The sequence below is a fragment of the Corythoichthys intestinalis genome, chromosome 12 (assembly GCF_030265065.1).
Source record: "Corythoichthys intestinalis isolate RoL2023-P3 chromosome 12, ASM3026506v1, whole genome shotgun sequence".
Classification (NCBI taxonomy): Eukaryota; Metazoa; Chordata; class Actinopteri; order Syngnathiformes; family Syngnathidae; genus Corythoichthys; species Corythoichthys intestinalis.
The window spans coordinates 43,834,137-43,855,991 of NC_080406.1; the positions used below are offsets into that span (position 1 = coordinate 43,834,137).

The window sequence follows — 21,855 nt, forward strand, 5'->3', positions numbered from 1 at the left end:
CCACTCACGCTCTGATGCTCACGCTAGTGAAAACTGCCTCTCATTTACACCATGAATGAGTTGGCACGACGCACTTAGACTGGGCTGCAAGTTTAACGATGATTGACACATTTGTGCCTTCGATTGTAGAGCTACCGAAGCTTTATCAAGCCAGATCAAAGCTCCAAACCTGTCAATCATCGTTAATTTTAAGTACCAAACGCAAGCTGCACTGGTGACCAAGAAAAACAATTTGTCGCACTGCCTAACAAAAGGGAGGGCTAGAGGCTGTGGCGCTGTACAAGCATGAAGCAGAAAAACTTTTTTTTGATTAAAAACCTGATCCTTTTCACCCGATTCCGATCATCTGAAAAATCACGTGATCAGATCGGGGTCATCCTTAATTTATATAATGTCGTTTAATCCAAGCTTGCTGTATATAAAAGGGATCTAGGATTTACACACTTGCTGCTTTTATAAGTAAAACAAAAGTTTACATGTTTAAAAAAACAAAAAAAATAGCACGTCCTGCGATGTGACTACTACGTATGCGCACATTGCGATGGCGATGTTCAAACGATATATTGTGCAGGCCTAATCACAAGCCAAATGACAGGGTACGGATAACCATTCACGATAAACTTAACAGTAAGGAAGACACGATGGGTCTAAAGGTTGTCAGTAGACATGCAGAAACAAAGTCTTTAGGACGACGGAAAACCGGTACCAATGATTCTTATTGAACTCCAAATCATAAACTGTTTAAGTCAAACCTTGGAGACTTTAGGAATAAGACATACCTTAGACTAGTCACGATACTAAATTTTCATCTCGATATCAATACTCAACACAATACTGTCATTTTCAATATAAATAAAAAAAAACAAAATAAAATGTTTTTATTAACTGTTTCAGTGCCATTGACAAAGATAGACGTATATAATCATGTGACATAAAACGCTTTAAATTGTTTTATCATTAGTAGACGTCAGAGATGGATAGTAACGCATTACATGTACTCTGTTACATTTACATGCGTAACTTTTTGAGAAAAATGTACTTCTAAGAGTAGTTTTACCAAGCTATACTTTTACTTTTACTTGAGTAGATTTGTGAAGAAAAAAACGCTACTCTTACCCTGCAACTTTGGGCTACACAAGAGTCGTTAAATTTTCCTCTTCATTCTATGTACAGATTTACTATTTTTTGCCAACGATGCCAAGAGTAGAGACGTGCCTGGTGTAATACCAATAATACTGGGGTAGCTGGACTGATTTAACCAATGAGACGTCGCAACAATAATCATCTGACTCTATTATACCAATCAGATGCAAACTTGCAGTTCTATCTTCACGCCAACCTATTCAATCATGTGGTGTCTAAAGCATTGTAAAAAATGAAGTATTTGATATTGAGAGCTGCCCTCAACATGACTCGAAAGTGGGGATTTTAACCTCTCTCCCAGTTTTCATTTGGCACCGATTGACCACGGAAAAAAGGATATATCATCGTTTTAATTTCAAAATAGTTATTACGAACGAACTCTACACTATTCAAACTAGGAACTATTTTCTCCACCAGAGGGTACTTATGCTCTTTAGATAAATAATGATTCATTTTACGTATTTTTTGGGGTGGGGGGCTTATTGTGGTTATGTAATAGGTTATTGTACAGTATCATTATAACAATAGTCCATATAGATAACTTTGTGCTCAGAAAAAAAATACCGTTGTTTAAAAAAAAAAAAAAAAATGTAAGCAGTTAGTCACAATGTTACTCATTACTTGAATATTCTTTTCACCAAATACTTTTTTACTTGTACTTGAGAACATTTTTTGGATGACTACTTTTACTTTTACTTAAGTTATATTATTTTAAAGTAACGCTACTCTTACTTGAGTAAAATCTTTGGCTATTCTCCCCACCTCTGGTAGACGTCCAATCCCTTTGAGCTAGGAGGATGGCAGGCAGCGAATGAACAATCCTCCCATGCCAAATGGATTGAACTTCTAGTGCCATCAAAGGCAGCCAATAAGTTAAGCATGGTCATCTGAGTGAGCCACGACATTATGACTGGCCACATATCAACTGCTCCTCTGTTCTGTTTTTCATGTCCCGCTTCTTGTCGTACATGCCACCTTCTCTCTTTGCCAGACAAGCACAGCATATCTTTTTTATTTTTCCCCTCCCTTCTACTTCCTGGTACCCTGTAATTCCTCTCTTCTGCTTCCAACGAGCTCTAGGGCTCCGGGTGCCAGCGCTGCGTCTAACTCTTCAAAGGGCCCTTTTTATCTCCCCGCCACAACCTCGGCCCCTGCTGCAGGCGAACGGAGCGCCGCTCAATTATTAATCGGACGCGTTTTTGCACACATTCAAACGGCACGGTCGAATGAATAATGAATTCGGTAACATAAGAGGAGGGCGACGCTGATGATGAGCTCATGAGAGCGCATTTACGAGGGCTAATGTGTCCAATTAAGGCCATTCCGGCTGCACTGAGGATTACTCTCTCATTTTTCAGGCGCTTGAGGTCCAAACAGACATTTTACCGACTTGATAGCAAACAGCTGGAATGCTGTCTTCTGCACGGACTCTGCATCTGTCCACTATTTACACACTGTTAGCTCTGCTTTAAGTCTCTACCAAGTCCCTGAGGAAGTATCTGGAATGATTTTTAACTGTTAAACGCTTCACTCCGCTCACTAGCTAGCTGCTTACTGCATGTGTTTGCTGCCAAAAGTGTAAAGTGGCCTTTTAGAGAGAAGTCCCAAAATGCAGCTGCAGAAAAAACAAGTGGGGGAACTTCAACCAGCTTGACTGTTTAAAAAACATAAAAAGACTTTTCTCTTTAGATTCATCAGTACTTGCAAAATTTGAGCAACTGGGAAAGTTTTGAGTTCTGTCTAAGGTACTATCTCATGTATTTAATCAAATACTGCCAGGTTAGATAATGATATTACAGACTCCAGGGCGCAGAAGTGTTGAAAAAGTTATAGTTATTGACTAACCACTTAAGTGTTTACTCTATCAAAAATAAAGATGTCGAAAACAACTCTTTCCCACAAACAAATTGCTTGCTTTGTTTTTTTTTCAGCCCTTTGCTTTAAAACGGCAATATTTTTTTCTTTACAGAAGTAGTAAAACCACTCTGGTTTTGATTGCCCGGCTACAACACTGCAAAACACTACAAACAACACTGATTTTCGATGTTCTGTTTCAAGGGTTTATTGCAATTGTTTTTGAAACTGTTTCTCTTTTATCTGTTCCAGAGCCGGGAATGAACCGCTACCACGTCCAGTGGATGCCAGAGTATTGCCACCACAATGAGACACGGGGACCAGAAAAATCCTCCACGCAGGTTTGTTTCTAGCCGCTGCTTTTCTACCTTTTTGAATTAGGTTTGCCAATGCAGGTGTGGAAAATGTAGGACTGTCACGATCATTACTGTATTGACTTATCATCTGGCTGTAAAAACTATGGTTTTTATTTTAGTGGCTTTTTGTCTGACACACTGTTTAAAATGGCCAATGATTATGTTTTTCAGGGCCCAATAAATTACATGTCATCAACATTCATTCACACTGCATTGTTGTTCTGTAAGCAAACAAGCTCTTCGCTAGAGTCGCAACTCATGCACAAACACAGAGATGATGAGGAGAATAATGGTGAACCATACTGCATATTTTGACATTGTCCAAATGACTACAGGGCCAATATTGCCGATACAGATACGATACAGATGCTACCTAATATTAGCTCATTGGCTGTCTTTCATGCCAAAACGATATAAAACTTTCTATCGACATTTACCATGTCAATCGCCATTATCGCCATAAATAGACCTGCTCCTGCAATGTATATTCTGGCCAGTAGATGGTGCCCAATTGCTTGCTACATTTTGGGATGCCATATGTCATTGTAGTACAACCACTGGCCTATTGGTGGTACGACTATGACACAGGTATGTCCCTATCTACACTCAATAGCTCATAAATTGCCCCTCCTTGTCAACTGTATCTAAGTAATGCATGTAATACGATTAAAAATAACTAATTTAATTCACACAAAACACAGACAACACGATTCATTCCAATATCAATTATAATTCATGTACTATTAATGACAAACTAACCTAAAATACAGCAGTCATATGCCAGTAAGTCAAAACCACTAGTCACCAGAGGTGGATAGAGTAGCCAAAAACTTTACTCAAGTAAGAGTAGTATTACTTCTAAATAATACTACTCAAGTAAAAGTGAAAGTAGTAATCCAAAAATATGCTCTAGTACAAGTAAAAAAGTATTTGTTGAGAAGAATACTCAAGTAATGAGTAACATTATGAGTAACTGCTTTCAATGTCTGATTTAAAAAAATAATAAAAGTGGTATATTTTTTTTCTCAGCACAACTGTTATTATTATTAGGTACTATAGCCCAGTGGTCCTGGTATGGGCCTTTTTTTCACAGACTGGCAATGTGGGGCAGAAAATTACAGTAAATATAAAATAACACAATGGGGCTAAAAACCAAAATTAAGTGCAAGGAAGATGTAACTCACCGTATGTTGAATCAACCTTTCTTAACAGCGGCCTCTCCTAAAACTTGATGGCAAATATCCTTGGTCGCAGGCATATTGAGTTTTTCTCCAATCGTGAAGGGTTTCTTGACTTTAGCATTACAGTTCTCCAAGATGTGATGCTCTCACTGCATTCGCTTTTGTTGCCTTGTTTGCTCCTCTTCTGGAGCCGACAACCAAAGCTGTCCAAAGAAGTCGCCGTCCGCAGCACACATCCAACAGCAGCTAAAGTCTCTGTTTACATTGACTGACACTGGGTTGCTATAGATGTGCAAACACCCCACTAATGGCGGCCAACCCACTAGAGGGCAATGTACGCAAACTTATACTCAGATTAGTCAAAAGGCACAGGCCAGATTGCGGTCGTTAACAAATTATTTATTATTTCTCTACGGCCCGGTAGCAAATGCGCCACAGACTTATAAAGGTGCCCGGCCCAATGGTTGGGGATCTCTGCTGAGTTGCTGAGCTTATTACAGGACCGTATTATGCCAAAAAGATGACACAAAAATCATCAAATTAGACCAGAACACTATGACCCATTACCCATGCGTTTGTTGTTGCGACATCTGATTGGTGAAAGTGGTAGCGCTACTGTCGGCATCTCTTACAAAAATAAAGTCGATTTGTTGAATAAAGAGGAAAAATGTAACGACTCTAGTGTAGCCTAAAGTAGTGGAGTAAGAGTAGTGTTTCTTCTTCACCAATGTTGTTTTCGTCAATGATGACTATAACGAAAATATTTCGTCAACAAATATTTTTTCATGATGATGACAAGAACATAACGAGCTAAAAACGTGTTTTGGGGGACTAAAACATAACGAGACCAATGCCAGTTTTCGTCTAACGAGACGACAACGAGACGAAAATTCGCCATAGTTTCCGTCACATGTTCACATGTGTGACATTTTATGTGTAGTTAGCCTGCATTGTAGCAGTGTCTGGTTGTGTTACTCTTGTGACGTGCTGCTGTTCTCTAGTCTCCAGGCTTGCATACAGGGTAAGATTTGTTTTGTTATCTTTTCCAGAGAGAATATGCAATGTTGCTTGAGCCTTATAAAGGTCTGTGCTTAGTGATTATTACATACTAAATGTAACTCGTAGCGCTAGCATAGAATTCACATTCAAGTTAGCATTAAGCTAATGTTAATAGCAAGCGGACAACTTTTTTTTACATATAGTTCATAACGTTCAGGTAGGTATAATTAATTGAAAATAATATACTGTTTCCTGCCGAGTGTGTATTATCGCCAAGTTGGCGTTGTCCTTGTAGACGCTACAATACGTGCTCGTCTGCCAAAGTTCATTCGAAATAGCTGGAAACCTTTATTTTTTAAGTGAATTATTTTAATTTTACAGACGAAACATACAGACGAAAACATTTTTAGTAAACTTCAACTAAAACTGCACAAAATTAGTCTTGAGTTTTTGTCAACAAAAACAAGACGAAGACAAACGCATTTTGAGATGACTACAATATGACTAAGACTAATAAGTATTATCGTCCAAAAGACTCAGACTAAAACGGAAATTAAAAGTGCTGCTAAAAACAACACTGTTCTTCACAAATCTACTTGCCGTAATTTCCCGAATATAACGCACACTTTTTTCCCCCCAAATCAACTTGTAAAATCATGGTGCGCATTATACACGGGTACAAGGATGGAGACAGAAATGCATATATATTATATATATCTAAAGACCGATTTTTTTTTTATTGACACGGCCATGTTGTGTTGAAGAAAACGTATGCGGCGATCCGTTGCCGACCATTACGGTACATGACGTCACCATTTAGTTTCGGTAATACTTCACTCTAATTGGTCGAATGATTTCGTCTGTGTTAAATTCTGCTTTTTTCACTCTTCATAAAGCACAGAATTTAGTTTCTTGAACTCATTTGAGTCAACGTTTATTGCAACTCGGACCATAACAAACGTAACGCAACACAGACTTCCTGTGTCCGTCAACTATATCTGTCCCTCGTAAAACTCAAACCAAAATAACAATATTTCCTCTTGTTACCGTGTAGCGATGCGCTCGTTCCGATTTCCGACCTCAGTCCTCACTTTTATTTTACCGTAACAATCCATGGAAGAAACATATATTCATCATGATAAAACGAGCAAGTTATACAGCAGCATTTAAATGAAAAGTCACATCTGTTTTGTTTTCTCCTGGATTCTGGTAAGTTGAAGAAGTTGCCAGATCATATTATTACCGTGCATATTGTCAGTTTACGGTAATGTTTTGAACTACCAATGTGCTATGCTTGTGCTGTGTTTCACCAGTCAGTAAAATGACATTTCTGTATCTGTACACATGCGCTGTTTTCTTGTATTCTTTTATTTGTTGGTGCTAAAATCAGGGTGCGCGTTATACACGGGTACAATAATTTTATATATATTTATAAATATTTTATATATGTAATTTTATACACGGGTGCGCCTTATATTCAGGAAATTACGGCAAGTAAAAGTAAAAAGTACTGTGTGGTAAAACTACTCTAAGAAGTATTTTTTTCTCAAAAAGTTACCCAAGTCAATTTAAAGGAGTAAATGTAATTATTACTCCCCACCTCTGCTAGTCACAAGTATTAATACATAATTCGACAGCTTTTTAATTATGCAAAAATATGTATGCTACTGTGCTGCTCCTGTTTACACTGGATAGTTTTAGGTTACAGCACTACCTGATACATTTACCATTTGTGGCAGGTCAGTTTAATGTTAATCAAAAAAAAAATAAAGTGATTGCGGGGGGCTGTGGCCTATCGATATCAAAATTGCCCTTATCGTTATAGACGTTTTCCATGTCGCACAGCACGAGCAGCCAATGAGTTAATTTAATGCAGGCAACATTAGCTTTACTCCACTGCTTGTCATCTCTAATCATTTTCCTTATTTAACGGTCCTAATGTACCATATTTAGAACACATTTAATGGGCTATGCTAGTTATGCTGGCCTGACGAATATCCAAATTGTACCTCTTGGGAGCCAAAAATTGCATTTGTATCAATCCAGCCATACTTAGAATTCCCCCAAAATTTGATTTGTGGGTCAGTTTTAGCAGACATGCAGTGTTTTGCCAAAGAGCTTTTTAGTTCATTTTTGGGTCTCGGAAAGGGATCAAGGTTCTAATTTTGGTCTGAAGTTAAAAAAGTTTGGCTTGTGCAAAGAGAGCGCCTCATCAGCAGCTCTGTGCTATTCAAAGCACGTTCACCCTCTTTTTGTTTAACACTTTACCCCGACAAATCCTCCGCTCGGTGAACCGAAGCCCAGTGGCACTCGGCAAATCAATGGCCGTTGTTGTGAGCGCTGATTCAGTATTGTGGTCGGGCCAGTGGGGTGATGGCCAATAAAAGGCATTTATAAAGCAAATGTTCCCGGAATGGAGGATAGCAGTGACTGAGCTTCCACACCGGGTGAAGGGGCACGGGGGGTTGTTTGGGCTCAGCCTGATACAGGATGGCAGAGACCTGGCCAATCAACACATTCTTTGGGGAGCCCAACTGCGGTTGCTAGGAAATATACATCCTGCTTCTATAGATGGTCGGGACGGATTCCAGGCTTGTGCTTTCATGTGAACGCAGCGCCTCATTCACTTTTAATCAAAGCTGTTTGCTATCAGAGAGAATGTACATGCCGGCTCTCCAGGGAATGCCTGTTAATATCCAAACTCCACTATTTCCAATGAGAAATTGAAATTCACATGTCAGCAAGATTTTCTTGAAAAGAGATGAAAAATGCTTTTCTTTTGGGCGGTGGATGTTTAAATGATTTCATCCACTTACTGTACAGTACTTGGATCTTAAACACCCTACTAGAGGTTTTCCAGTAAAAAGCATTGGATTAAATAACAGCTGTACTGGATAACATTTGTCCATGTTTATCTATACTTTACACTTTGCCGGGCATACTACTTGTGCTGGGTTGTTGGGCCAACGTTTGATAAATCAGTGCTTCCCTATGATTTTTTTTTTTAAATTTCTGCTGGATGGGTTTATCGAGCAGCAGCGTTGCTCAGTTTTGTGTAACGTGAGCGCAATAAAACCGGATGGCGGATAAAACATACGTTCCTTAGTGATGCAGCTTGAATGTAGTAAAACGACACCATAAAGGGGTTAATGCAAAATTGCGTTTCCATCACTGTGTACAGTATTGTGGCAAACGACGTGGAGAAGAATGAGAGAGACAGTTTTTATCTTTCACAATTGCTGCTCTTGTGCCCCATACACAGAACGACCCCAGGTGACAGCACATTTATTGAACAGAAAACACCAGAACATTAACAACAGCAACCACTGCTACCCATGAACCATTGCGGGTGTAACACATACTTAATAACAGTCGCAAGAGTATGACTATCCCGCCAAAATGAATCCCTTCATTTTTTTTTTTTTTTTTTAAATCCAGCATCTTGTTGTGGAGTATTCAAAGCCACAACGTATCATCAAACCGTAAAGTTTGAAAGCAAACTGAGTCATTTCAATCTCGCAAAGCTGTCGCCTCCACAATTAGATTGCATTTTCTATGCTAATTTTTTGGAGTTTTGAATTAATTTTCTACACTAAATGGAGGCAGACAGAGATCAAACCCATGTAAGAACATTCCCAGACACATAAAGTACAGTGTAAAATTTCATTAAATCTGCCAAGCCGTTTCGGTGTCCATGGGGAAAGAACACACACACAGACAAAGTTCCATTTTTACATGGGTATAGAGATCGATATAAATTCAAATAAACATATTTCTTACCATAATGCTTCACACACATCAATTCAAAAAAGCTCCTGTCATATGTGCAACATGGGTATATTACAATGTATTTCTAATATGACCAGTACAAGTACACAAAAGCGGACTAATTTTGTCTTAAATTAGTAAGAAGTTCCAATGGTTTTGACCACGCTGATACTTAAGGAGGAAGATAGTTGAGGGAAATCAAATTTCATTCCGTCAGAATTGATGTGAAAAGCCAAGAGTCAGCTCCTAACCTTTATCTTTTACTCAAAAACTGTCCTGATCTTAGTCTTGTTTACATTTACATTTAACAATATACACAAAGCCTTGGATAAATACATACAGTAAGTATATAAAAAAAAAAATATTCATTGAAAAACATACTAAATATAGAACATTCAATTAAAAATGCAGCTTAAAATGAGAAAATCTTAAAAATAAAATAACATTCTGATTTTGGTAGATTTTAACTGCATTTAAGTGTTAAAATTTCAAATGAACTGACAGTAAATTGATTGAAAACATGTCCCGGTCAATTTATTTTTGTTGTGGCTCAAGTTTAGGATGATAACATTGACACTAGAGATCAAACAAACCTCAAGAATTGACACCTTGACAGTAAAGTACATGTTATTTTGTGTGGAACACAAGTTTGGCCACTGAATTATCATAGCAAAGTGAATAAAAGCAAGGTTCTCATGTTCACTGAGCCCGTGCGGGAATTCGATCCGCCTTGGCGCCGTGCTTTTAATTATCTCGGAGGCGCGGTGGGACGCGACCCCCGGTGTCATGTCAAAGTCATCAATGCTGTGTTTCTTGGCTCAGGAGAACTACATCAACCTCCCGGGCCTGTTGTTCTCCTGCAAGTACAAAGTCACGGTTCACATGCTCAAATCCAAGAGACGCTCCAAAGAGGAGAGCACCACCTTCCTCACGCCGTCATGCGCCACCATCCGGAGCAAGACCCACAAACACATACCCTGCCCGGGGGAGCCAGGCGAGTATTTAGACATTTTTCAAAACCATCTAATTACTCTCCATATTGCAAACACTGTAAGGGTATTTCATTATAATGATGTAAATTCCATAAACTATCAAAACTACATTTCAACATTTCGGGATTCTTGCCACCCAAAAAATCTGATTGGGCCAACAAAAAGTCTGGCACAAGTGCACTACCTCCTGCAAGGCCATGTGTACAGTCTTCTAGCTATGATTGATGGAAGTTTTGCAAAGTGTCGTCACGGATACGCGTGAAAAAGCAACGTCCTTGGCACTGAGCGATCCTCCCATGCTTTATAGATAACATATAGGAGTATCAATTCTGAATGTATACTTGGCTAGAAACTAAAGAAGTGTTTTTTTTTTTCTTTCCTAACAGCTGCAGCACTTCCTAAAGTTTTGGCCAAGCCCGAAAACCTGACAGCTACGTTTTCCATCATCGGAGGAAATATCACCGGCAGCTTCCTGTGGCGCGTGTCTCGAGTGGCGGCCCACCAACGCATTACCGGCTTTCAAGTCACCTGGGCTGAAATCACCACCGAGAGTCGACAGAACAGCCTGCCTAACAGCATCATTTCCCAGTCCCAAATTCTGCCTCCAGTAAGAAAAAAATGTCACTTACTGAGCTGAGATGTGGTTACCAGGGAAACACCGGCAAGCTGTTATCTGTTATTTTTCTCATGTTATTGTTGGTGCTTCTATTGCAACGCTTATTAGGCTGTATTGGCTGAGCGAAAATTGTGTTGGTTCGTTCCACTAAAGTGGATCTACATGACCTCTGCGTTGTAATTTACATACGTTGCTAATTAGTACCAAAAAAAAAGTTCTACTCACGGTTTCCAGTCATTTTTTAGTAATTAGCGTTTTCGTGTCGGTCTTTTTTTTCCCCGGGCGCAGTGATATTGATACGGCGGAGTCGTTTCGTCAGTGTGTGAAGCCATTTTAGGTCACGTGCACCAATAGAAGACGAGAACTGTTGCTATGGGCTTCGAAAACAAACAACATGGCGGCGACCATGTCAAGCTACGACACGAGCGAAGATGAACAAAAGATAAGAAAACCGCATTCGAAATTTAGTCGAAAGGCATCGAAACGATGCTATATGCATCTCTCAACTGTCCAAGGGCGAAAAAGGGCAGGAATTTGGAAAAAACGTGCAGAGCCTGCGTGGTTGCGTCGGACAATGGCTTTCTCCCCAGGCTCCGTCGAAGGATCTTGCTGAAAATGCGTCGACTGGGATTTTTAACGACATTCACTACAGGTAAGCCATACGCACGCCTTTACTACAAGGTTAATTGTTATTAACTTATGCTCACAAAATTCTTATTTAAACTAGAGTTGTAAGGATACCATTTTTTCGCCAGATATCAATACCACTTTGTTATAAAATGTATATACAGTGTATAGAAAGTGAATCCAGTAGAACTTTTTATTGCATACCTGTTATGGGTGACAATGGTTAAATAAACCTTTTGGCTCAAGAACATCAAGCTGTAGTCAATAAAAGCCCTGATACTGACGTGGCAGTGATTGCTGTAAGTCTGCAGATAGATTTACAGTGTAAATTGCATTTTTTCACAGGAGGAGGCAACAGAACGAGGACTGACGTCTCTGCAGCTCCTGGCACTAGGGTGTGTTCAGCACTCATTGGCATCCATACATTTATAGGTTGTGACTCTGCTTGTGCCTTTCATGGCAAAGGCAAAAAACTTTTTTTTTTTTTTTTGCACGTCATAAAAAAAGAATACCTGACTGTGTTTGCAAAGCTGGGCAGCAGTTTTAAACTTGACCTACAAACATTTAACACGTTGTGTAAATACGTGTGCCACCTGTTTGGCCAGTCACATGCCAAAAATGATGCCAAATGCAGATCTTTCTGTATGGCCTCGTCAGTCTTGCCAGAACATTCTATTCCCCCCCAAAACTGATGCTCTGTACCAACATTGCAGGACAGCAAACTATCAAGCAGCAATTATGAAACGTTGTCTGACAGGTAAAATGTGTGCCCCTTCTCCTATTGGGAATGGGTGGGACATTGAGGATGGGCAGTTGGCAGTGACGTGGCTGACTAAAAATCCTGCCCCTGATACTGTTTTGCAAGTAGTCAACTGTAGTTGAAAGGCAACCAATTGAGACACGGGAAGATGTTCCTGTATGTCTGCAAAACTTTCTTGTACTGATTTATATCGGTGCCAAGCATGCGAGAATGTTTCCAAAGAAACAGAAGACACTTGGATGGGATGATGACTTTGATGAAAGCGATTTTGAGGAGTAATGTTGTCATGTACAGTTTTACTATTTTTTATTTCTATATATATATTTTTTTAAATTCGTTTTTCAATATTTGAATGTGTAATAATATGTATTTTTTATAGTATGAGACACTTCCATGTTTAAATAAATGTTGTGTACCAACAGTACCATGCTTGAATGATTCCAACCTTTTGTGTATATACAGTGTGATTAAAAAAGGGTGTGCCAAAATCATAATGCAATCTCAAAAACGAAAAACATTTTTAAAAAACTCTACCTTGGACAGATGTAGGAGGTAACTAAGTTCAGTTTCATGTTTTCATAGTATTCAAATATGGCCATCACCAGCAGCATGGACAACATCAAGTTGACATGAGAATTCCTCCCTCCCGCGTTGATTGCGTCTGTTATTCGATCTTTCATGTCATCAATATTTGCTGGAAGTGGTGGAACATACACTTAGTGTATAACATACGTTATGTGCCATAAAGATGGATAATGAACTTTGTCTTTAACATACCAACACGTCCAGCAAGTATTGATGATGTGAAATATCGAACAAAAGTTGCAATCAAGACAATAACTGCGACATGCACACGTTTGAGAGGAATTTTCATCGTGGCTTGATTTTGTCCGTGCTGCTGGGTGTGCTCACATTTGAGCACTTGTGAAACATGAAATAAAACTGGAAGTTATCTTCAACACGTGTCCATCACTTCTTTTGTGATGTCTTTCATTTTTTAAGTATCACCTTATGTTTTTGGCACATTATTTTTTTATCACCCTGTAATTTTTTGTCTTATTCCATTTTTGCCATGATTCATATTTAGGAGGGTGTGGTAGCAATTCGGTTGATTTTCAGCCATTTATGATCATGGTGTTCATTTTTTATTTTATATATTTCATTACATAGTAGGTTGTGATATTTGTAATATATGACACATAAGCCTTTAGCTTAATTCAATATATATTTCATTGTGCTGGGTGCAAATCATTAATGTTAAAGTGTTTCCTTCAAGAAATTAGCTACATTTCTGATTCTGAATTCACCTACTGTATGTGTATACTAAGGCACCAATACTTGTTTCAAATGTTTGGTAGATGTGTTTATGACATTTGACAAAGATTTCGTGTTGCCAGAATTAATATAACAATTAAAACAAGCAAAAACAGCAACACTAGATCTGTATTTTTGTGTATTCACATCGATACATTTCTGGCTGGTGACTAAGTTAGGAAGGTATTGGCTTTGAAAAAATGCATTGAACGCAGAGATCCAGTGTAGTGGAATGAAATCCATTTTCTAAGCACTTTTTCCATGGTCCCAATAAAGCCATATTTCCACAAGCTTGTCCATTCGAGCACTTCCTGGTCAACTCTATCTTTTAATGGACGACGGTCTCACAGAAGAAGTTGTAGCTGTCAGTGAAGGGTGTTTCAGTTCTGAAATACATGCACACACACATAAACCATGTGTTAACTGTTTCATCCATATCATATTTACCTAATATTCCAATCCAAATTATCTAGGCTTGTCTATTCTGCCATTTTTTCCTGAATAAAATTATCAAATAGGTTTTTGGAACTACAGTTAAACAAACTAAATACGATGTTATTTATCAATCTAAACATTTTGCTCAAAGTTAACAATCTAACATCATAATAATGACTGCTACAGCCCAGAACTCACATTGCAAGTCTTATCTGATCTGACCAGAAGCCCCCCCAACTCCCATAGTTATTCACAACAAAAGTCCCAGTCGACGCATTTTCAGCAAGATCCTTCGACGCAGCCTGGAGAGAAAGCCATTGTCTGACGTAGCCACGAAAGCTTAGCAAGTTGCCCGCCGTTTCGGCCAAATTCCTGCCCCTTTTTGCCCTTGGACAGATGAGAGATGCATATAGCATCGTTTCGATGTCTTTTGACTAAATTTAGAATGCGGTTTTCTTATCTTTTGTTCATCTTCGCTCGTGTCGTAGCTTGACACGGTCGCCGCCATGTTTTTTGTTTTCGAAGCCCATAGCAACAATCCTCGTCTTCTATTGGTGCACGTGACCTAAAATGGCTTCACACACTGACGAAACGACTCCGCCGTATCAATATCACTGCGCCACGGGGAAAAAAAAGACCGACACAAAAACGGTAATTACTAAAAAATGACTGGAAACCGTGAGTAGAACTTTTTTTTTGGTACTAATTAGCAACGTATGTATATTATAAAGCAGCGGTCATGTAGATCCATTTCAGTGGAACGAAATCCATTTTCTAAGCACTTTTTCCATGGTGCCAATACAGCCTATATTGGAGAAACATTAGAGTAATTGGTTTTGATGGAACTGTCTTCTCTTTTTCTGCTGATCATTGTTGTTTTCGTCAACAATAACTATGACTAAAATATTTTGTCAATGAACAATTTTTTTCTGATGATAACGGATTGAAAACGTGTCCTCGGAGACTAAAACATAATGAGACGAATGCCAGTTTTCGTCTGACGAGACGAGAACGAGACAAAAATGCGCCATCATTTCCGTCACATGTTCACAACGTGTGATATTTTTATGTGTAGTTAGCCTGCATCATAGCAGTATTTGGTTGTGTCACTTATGTACTGTGCTGCAAACTCACCTTCATCCTCTCCAGGCTTGCTTGTTTTGAAATCCACTGTAAGATTTTTCTAATCTTGGCTAGAGAGAATATGCAATGTTGCTTTAGCCCAGGGGTCAGCAACCTGCAGCTGTCGGGCCGCATGCGGCTCTTTAGCATTGCCCTAGTGGCTCTGGGAGCTTTTTCAAAAATGTATGAAAATGGAAAAAGATGGGGGAGAGAAATGTTTTTTTTTTTTTTTTTTTAACTCATTCACTCCCCGCCATTTTCACCGGAGCAGCCCCCTTTGCTTCGTTTTACTGGATTTTGACTGATTTTTCAAGGCTCACAGAAAATTCTGTTATATTGCTATAAAAACATGGAAAAAAGAAAGATTAAACTCTCTTCTTTCAGCAAGAAAAAAACAAGACAAATAGAGCTTTTAATAGCAAAGTAACAATTTATTTACACATAACTAAACTATTGAACTGAGAGATGACGCTTTTGTGGCCGCAGCCTGTCTGTCTCATCAAACTTCCATTTCCTGACTTTTTCTCTTCATTCATTTCCTTTAACGGTCCGATGTGAGTTCTTACCAAATGCGCTACTGCCCTCAAGTGGCCAGTTTTATTGCTTTAAAATTGATTTTGAGCGTTGTGCTTTGGAGCGAACTTGCATTAGAACCAAGAGATGTTTTTGTAAAAAAAATTGTAAAAGACCTATAAATATGTTTTGGGGACACTGAAACAATTAAAAATAGTACGTATTTATAGGTTTTTGGGAGCAAATGCGTTAATATGGTTTCTGTAGGAGGACTAACATGAACCTAATTGATAATCATTACTATTGTAATGAAGTTAAACTTGAGGTGGCATCCTACAACAGAGTGGTGCGTCATTCTCTAAAGCAGAAGTCGGGAACCTTTTAGAGAGAGAGAGCCAAAAACCAACATGTTTTAAAATGTGATTCCACAAGAGCCATACGGTGTGTGTCTATGTGTATGTATGTATACAAACACACACTGTATATTCTATGTTCTTTTGGCAGCTTGTCTGAGTCCGTTTTGGAAGCACTGTATCTTTCGTGAACGTATTTGAATGCATTACACGGGAGGCAGAGTGTGGTCACGCTCTGCTTTTATGAGCAGTTGCCGAGTTGCGATTGAAATAAATTTTGAGAAAAAGACAAAGAAAGTCTAACAGCGTTACTTGGGTTGTTAAAATTGTTGCGCATTTGTGCACTTACCACAAGTAAAATAGCAAATCGAAACATGGTGTGGAGCCGCGTATTTTTCCTGCAATAGGAAACCACAATCGGGGACGACCAGGGGGACGTGTGCGTAACGGATGCCGAGACAGGCAGAGCCTTTCGTGGCGGTTGTTTCGTGAGTCTCGCTCTCCTGGAAGTGGCGACAATTTGACAGTCCAAAAAGTCACGAATGTGAAGCGCCTGTGTGACTTAGGGTACCACTCGGTTCCCTTTCGTGGTTTATTGTTCCCCTATGTATTTTTCACACACAAACTAAATGGAACTCGTAGCATTAGCTTAGCATTCGCAATAGCATTAAGCTAGTGCTAGCATCAAGTGTCCTCTGAAACTGTTGGACAACTTTTTTTTACACACAGCACGTGGCGTCCACATGGGTATAATATTTGAAAATAATGTACTGTTTTGCTGCTGAGTGTGTATCATCACTTGGCAAAACTCTTTGTAGATGTTACAATTTATGCTCGCCTGTCAATGTTCATTTGAAATTTTTGGAAACATTTATTTATTCGTTTTTGGAGTAGAAGTTTTGAATTTTACAGACGAAAACATTTTGAGTAAACGTCAACTAAAACTACCTGAAATTAGTCTGCGTTTTCGCTAACAGAAAATAGACAAACACATTTTGAAATGGCTAAAATATGACTTAGGCTAGGTTCATACCAAATGTCTTAATGCACAATTTTGATTTTTTTTTTTTGTCACTTCGTTTTTTGGGGCGTGCCTTTTCAGACTGCCTTTGTCCATTGAGACCGCACAAGTATCACGCATGCTCACTAATTCGCAGTCCGAGATGCGCTGAGCAAACCGACCCGCATGCGCGGGAGCATCAAAACAATTGACTACACATGACGCACACACACACATACGGACAGTTAGCCCCGACTCCCAGCAGTGTAAGCAATCTTAAAATATTGCTCATTTGGAGCAGAGAGAAAACCGAGCATTCTCAGGCTTATTCTAAACCCATTTAATTTTTTTTTTATGACTGTTGTCAAGCCCATCAATTCCCCAAAAGCCGCGTTCAAGCTAGTCGCTAACGCTAATGCACAGCTGCACCGCTACCGTTAGCGCCCCGTCTCGCTCGCTCTTTGCGGACGTAATTGCTGCATAAATTCCGATTTGGGGGACTTTTGAGTAAACGTCAACTAAAACTACATTAAATTAGTCTGCGTTTTCGTTAACCGAAACTAGACAAACACATTTTGAAATGGCTAAAATATGACTTAGGCTAGGTTCGTACCAATGGTCTTAATGCACAATTCTGATTTTTTGTCTCATCGGTTTTTTGGGCCGTGCCTGTTCAGACTGCCTTTGTCCATTAAGATGGTTCAAGTATCACGCATGCTCACTAATTCGCAGTCCGAGATGCGCTGAGCAAACTGAGCCGCATGCGCAGGAGCATCAAAAACAATTGACTACACATGACGCACACACACACACATATGGACAGTTAACCCCGACTCCTGGCCGTGTAAGCAATCTTAAAATATTGCTCATTTGGAGTAGAGAGAAAACCGAGCATTCTCAGGCTTATCTTAAACCCATTTTATTTTTTTATATAACTGTTGTCAAGCCCATCAATCCCTCAAAAGCCACATACAAGCTAGGCGCTAACGCTAATGCACAGCCGCACCGCGACCGTAGCACCCTGTCTCGCTCGCTCTTTGCTGACGTAATTGTAGCATTAATTCCGATTTGGAGGACTTGACAGTTCAGACTGCAGCCACATTCTGGAAAAATGTAGCCCAGATCGGATTTTAACAACATACGAAAGTCACCTAGATCGGATTTGAAATAGTTCACTTTTCTGCGACTTTGGCTGTTAATACCGTCACGGTAACACCTCACTCGAGTCGGAAAAACACAAAAAATTCGGATTTGCGCATTAAGACCTGCTGTATGAACCTAGCCTAGGACTAATTATTATTTTGGTCCAAAAGACCAACTGCCAAAACAACACTGTTGTTCACCTATATCAACCATGAGTATGACTCATCTGTAAACCACTGCTATGACTCATTTAAAAAATATGTCAAAGTGGGACTTTGAATAAATTTTTATACCTTCCTACAAAATTATTGTTAAATGAGGAAAAAAATGTTGGAGTAAAGACAAACAAATGAGATGCGGCATTCATTAATCTATTAGGTACAAATACATATCCAGAATAATAATAACCACAAAATGACCCTTCAATAGTTTATGATACGGCAGCTGTGTTTCTATTATACCTAGTAATTCGTAAAACTGACATTTTGGATTGAAAGCCATGTAATGGAAAAAAAACACTCAAATGTCAGCAAAAAGTGTTTTTTTCTTTTTTTTTTTTTAGATGTTTCGCATCGCGTTCAAAAGCGAAATGGAAACACTATTTGCGTCAACATCGCACACATTCTGACACCATAAAAGAAGTACTGTTAAAAACGGTGCAAGATGATGACCTGCACCAGACATCCTTGTGGAATACAAATAGTCAAGAACCGGTGTCCATGTCTATATGGTACTTTAAAACTCCTATAAGAGGAATATGATGAATTGCGCAAAAGGTCGCTTGTGTTTCGCTGAGATAAAAGCTCCTCTTGTGTTCTGATTCTCAGTGCCGAGGCTGGTTTTAGGTTAACACCCCGTGGCCTCCCCTGCATCAATCTGCAGTGTAGACAGACACACGGGAAAAGCTTCGAGACGTTCTCACACTCTCGTATCGTTTCATCTGCCTTTGCGTCTTTTTCCTTTTCATCGTTTGCGAAAAAAATGGAAAGAAAGCTTCTTTTTGACATCATCTGCTCTATCAACAACACGGTTGCGCCTATCTGCGCCTCCCAGCCTCTGGAGCTCGACTATAAATAACGCCACCCACTGCACGCTTTATCACGCCGAGGCGAGGCGGCCTTATGAAAGTCATCATTTGTTTTTGTCTGAGTTTCAGTCTCGGACTTAGACGATTTCATCTGATTGCGTTTCTCTGTCGTCACTCAGGATCACAATCTGTTGGTCGTGTCCAATCTGCGACCGTCCACTTACTACAGACTTGAAGTGCAAGTCATAACGACCGGAGGGGAAGGCCCCGCCACTGTCAAGACCTTCCAGACTCCCAACATATTACCAGTCAATCAACACAGTAAGTATGAGGTCACTGATTTTGTCACAACCTCATCTTTTCAAGCTATTAACACATTCATTTCCATTGATGATGATAGATAGCCCAATCATCCTTCTGCTGTTATTTTAAATTAGTTTGCCACTAGTCAAATAGATCAGGCGTCTAGCGCAGTTGATGGGAGCCATTGCGTTAACTAGGATGGATGGCATTGAATGAACATGCTTGAGTTGGGCTCTGCGTCTGTTGTTTTTTCCTCCTATTTTGAGACAGGTTTTGGAGTTAACTCCCCCATCTATCCATTTTTTTAAATCTATTTTTTAAAGTTATTTTTCCATTACAGTGAGCCTTCGTTTTTCACGGTTAATGGGGACCAGAACCCGCAGAGAAAAGTGAAAAACTGCAAAGTAGCGCCCCCTCCACCCCCAATTTTTTTTTTTTTTTTTTTTGTGTGTGTGATCAATGTATTTATTCAGATTGACCATTGGAAAGAGGTATATATAAAACGCATGTTTTTTTCTGATTTTTTCCTAAGGTACTATTAAAAAAAAAAAAAGATACCATAGTGTATCATATGGGATTTTTCATTATGTGCACTACGGTTCAAAAGTTTGGGGTCGCTCATTTTTTTACACCGTTTGAGGCTCAGCTCAGGTATTTTACATTTTTCATGTTCCTTATCCGATTACTCGATTATTCGAACTAACTAGTTCATCGATTAATCGACTACTGAAATAATCGATAGCTGCAGCCCTAGTATATATACAGTATATATAAATACATATATATGTATATGGTGGAAAACACTCAGGTGACTCAAAGTTCCGCTCTGAGACCCCCAATTTTGCCTAAATTCTTGTCCTATATGCATGTGTAATACAGGGTGTCCATAAAGTCTCTTTACCATTTCAAAAATTTATTAAAAAAGCAATTGATTAGATATTTTATTCAGATTTGTTCTATTGTATTCAGCGTTTATTGAAGTTTTTTTTACCTCTATTAATACACTTCTACATGGGCACCATTGGTAGCACGAAGCACATCAAGACGGTACTCGATTTCTTGCCATGTTCGCTGTAGCATAGCCTCATCAATTGTGGCAATGGCATCAGTAATCCTTCGCTTAAGGTCAGTAATCTCCCTTATCTTTGTTCGATGCATGATATCTTTAATATAGCCCCATAGAAAGAAGCCCAGGGGAGTGATATCTGGTGAAGTGGCGACCAAGGAATTGACCCATCCCTTCCATTCCATCGGTCTGGAAATGACTTCTTTTTGAATTTGAAATTTTTGAAATGGTAAAGAGACTTTATGGACACCCTGTATATCATTGGAAAGCTTAAAATCTCAATTTTCTGGGGGTGGAAAAATTTTGAAGAGGAGGGCGATTTTTTATTTTTATTTTTTAACCCCTAAACCCTAACTCGAGTTGAGAGCATGAGAGAGCATAATTGAAGACACCATTATCTTAACGAGATATTATCGCATACTTTCCTTGTTTCGATCCAAAAACTCTATGTAGCATGTCTCACCAGGTGTCAATACACAGATGTGAATGGCCACAGCCTGACTTTTGGGGAATTTTATGGGCGAAACATGGTAATATAACAAGGGTCGCAATGCAGAAATCACAGACATCAAGGAGTGGTCAGGATTTTCTTTTTCAAATATTTACCCTTTTAAACATTTTTCTTTTTTCTTTTTCTTTTTTTTTTTTAATTATTTTTCTTTGTTTGGTTCAATTATTTATCATCTAAAATATTGGGGAAAATGCGACAGTAACAAAAAAATTTCAATTAAGCGATAGTTATGAGGTAGATATTCGTGACCTATTAACAGACACAATTTTTTTTGATTGTGACGTAATTTGTTTAAAAGTTTAAAATATGTGAGTGAATAATTTTATAATTTTTTTTTAACTAAGTATTTGACATCAATTAATGATTCTAATCTATAAATTATAGACATCTCAAACAATAAATATCATAACTTACCTTCTTTTTATGGCTGGGTTGAAACAAAAGTGGTTGCGCGGTGTCTGTAAACGGGGGTAAAACAGACAAATTAAAAATAGTTTGGGGGCTTAATGCGCCATGAAACTGCTATGGCAGCATATTAGACATATTGTTCTATCAAACACAACAGTTCTTTTGGCTTAATATACAGCAGTTTATTTAGCTTTTGGCTTAATATACAGCAGTTTATTTTAAAGAGTGGTTCAAGAGCAGAAACTGCTTTTTCAACCTTGTCTGTGTTGTCCGCCATATATATATATATATATATATATATATATATATATATATATATATATATATATATATATATATATATATATTTAATTTTTTTAAAATC

General features: G+C 38.8%; 1 protein-coding gene across 1 annotated transcript in view; it reads left to right on the top strand.

The window, feature by feature from the left end:
* LOC130926795 (anosmin-1-like) overlaps nt 1-21,855 on the top strand; it is a 163,446-nt gene that overhangs the window by 132,755 nt on the left and 8,836 nt on the right. The window contains exons 10-13 of the mRNA XM_057852030.1: nt 3,250-3,338; nt 10,124-10,295; nt 10,680-10,900; nt 19,383-19,524. Coding sequence (XP_057708013.1) covers nt 3,250-3,338; nt 10,124-10,295; nt 10,680-10,900; nt 19,383-19,524 — 624 coding nt within the window. The remainder of the gene's footprint in view (nt 1-3,249; nt 3,339-10,123; nt 10,296-10,679; nt 10,901-19,382; nt 19,525-21,855) is intronic.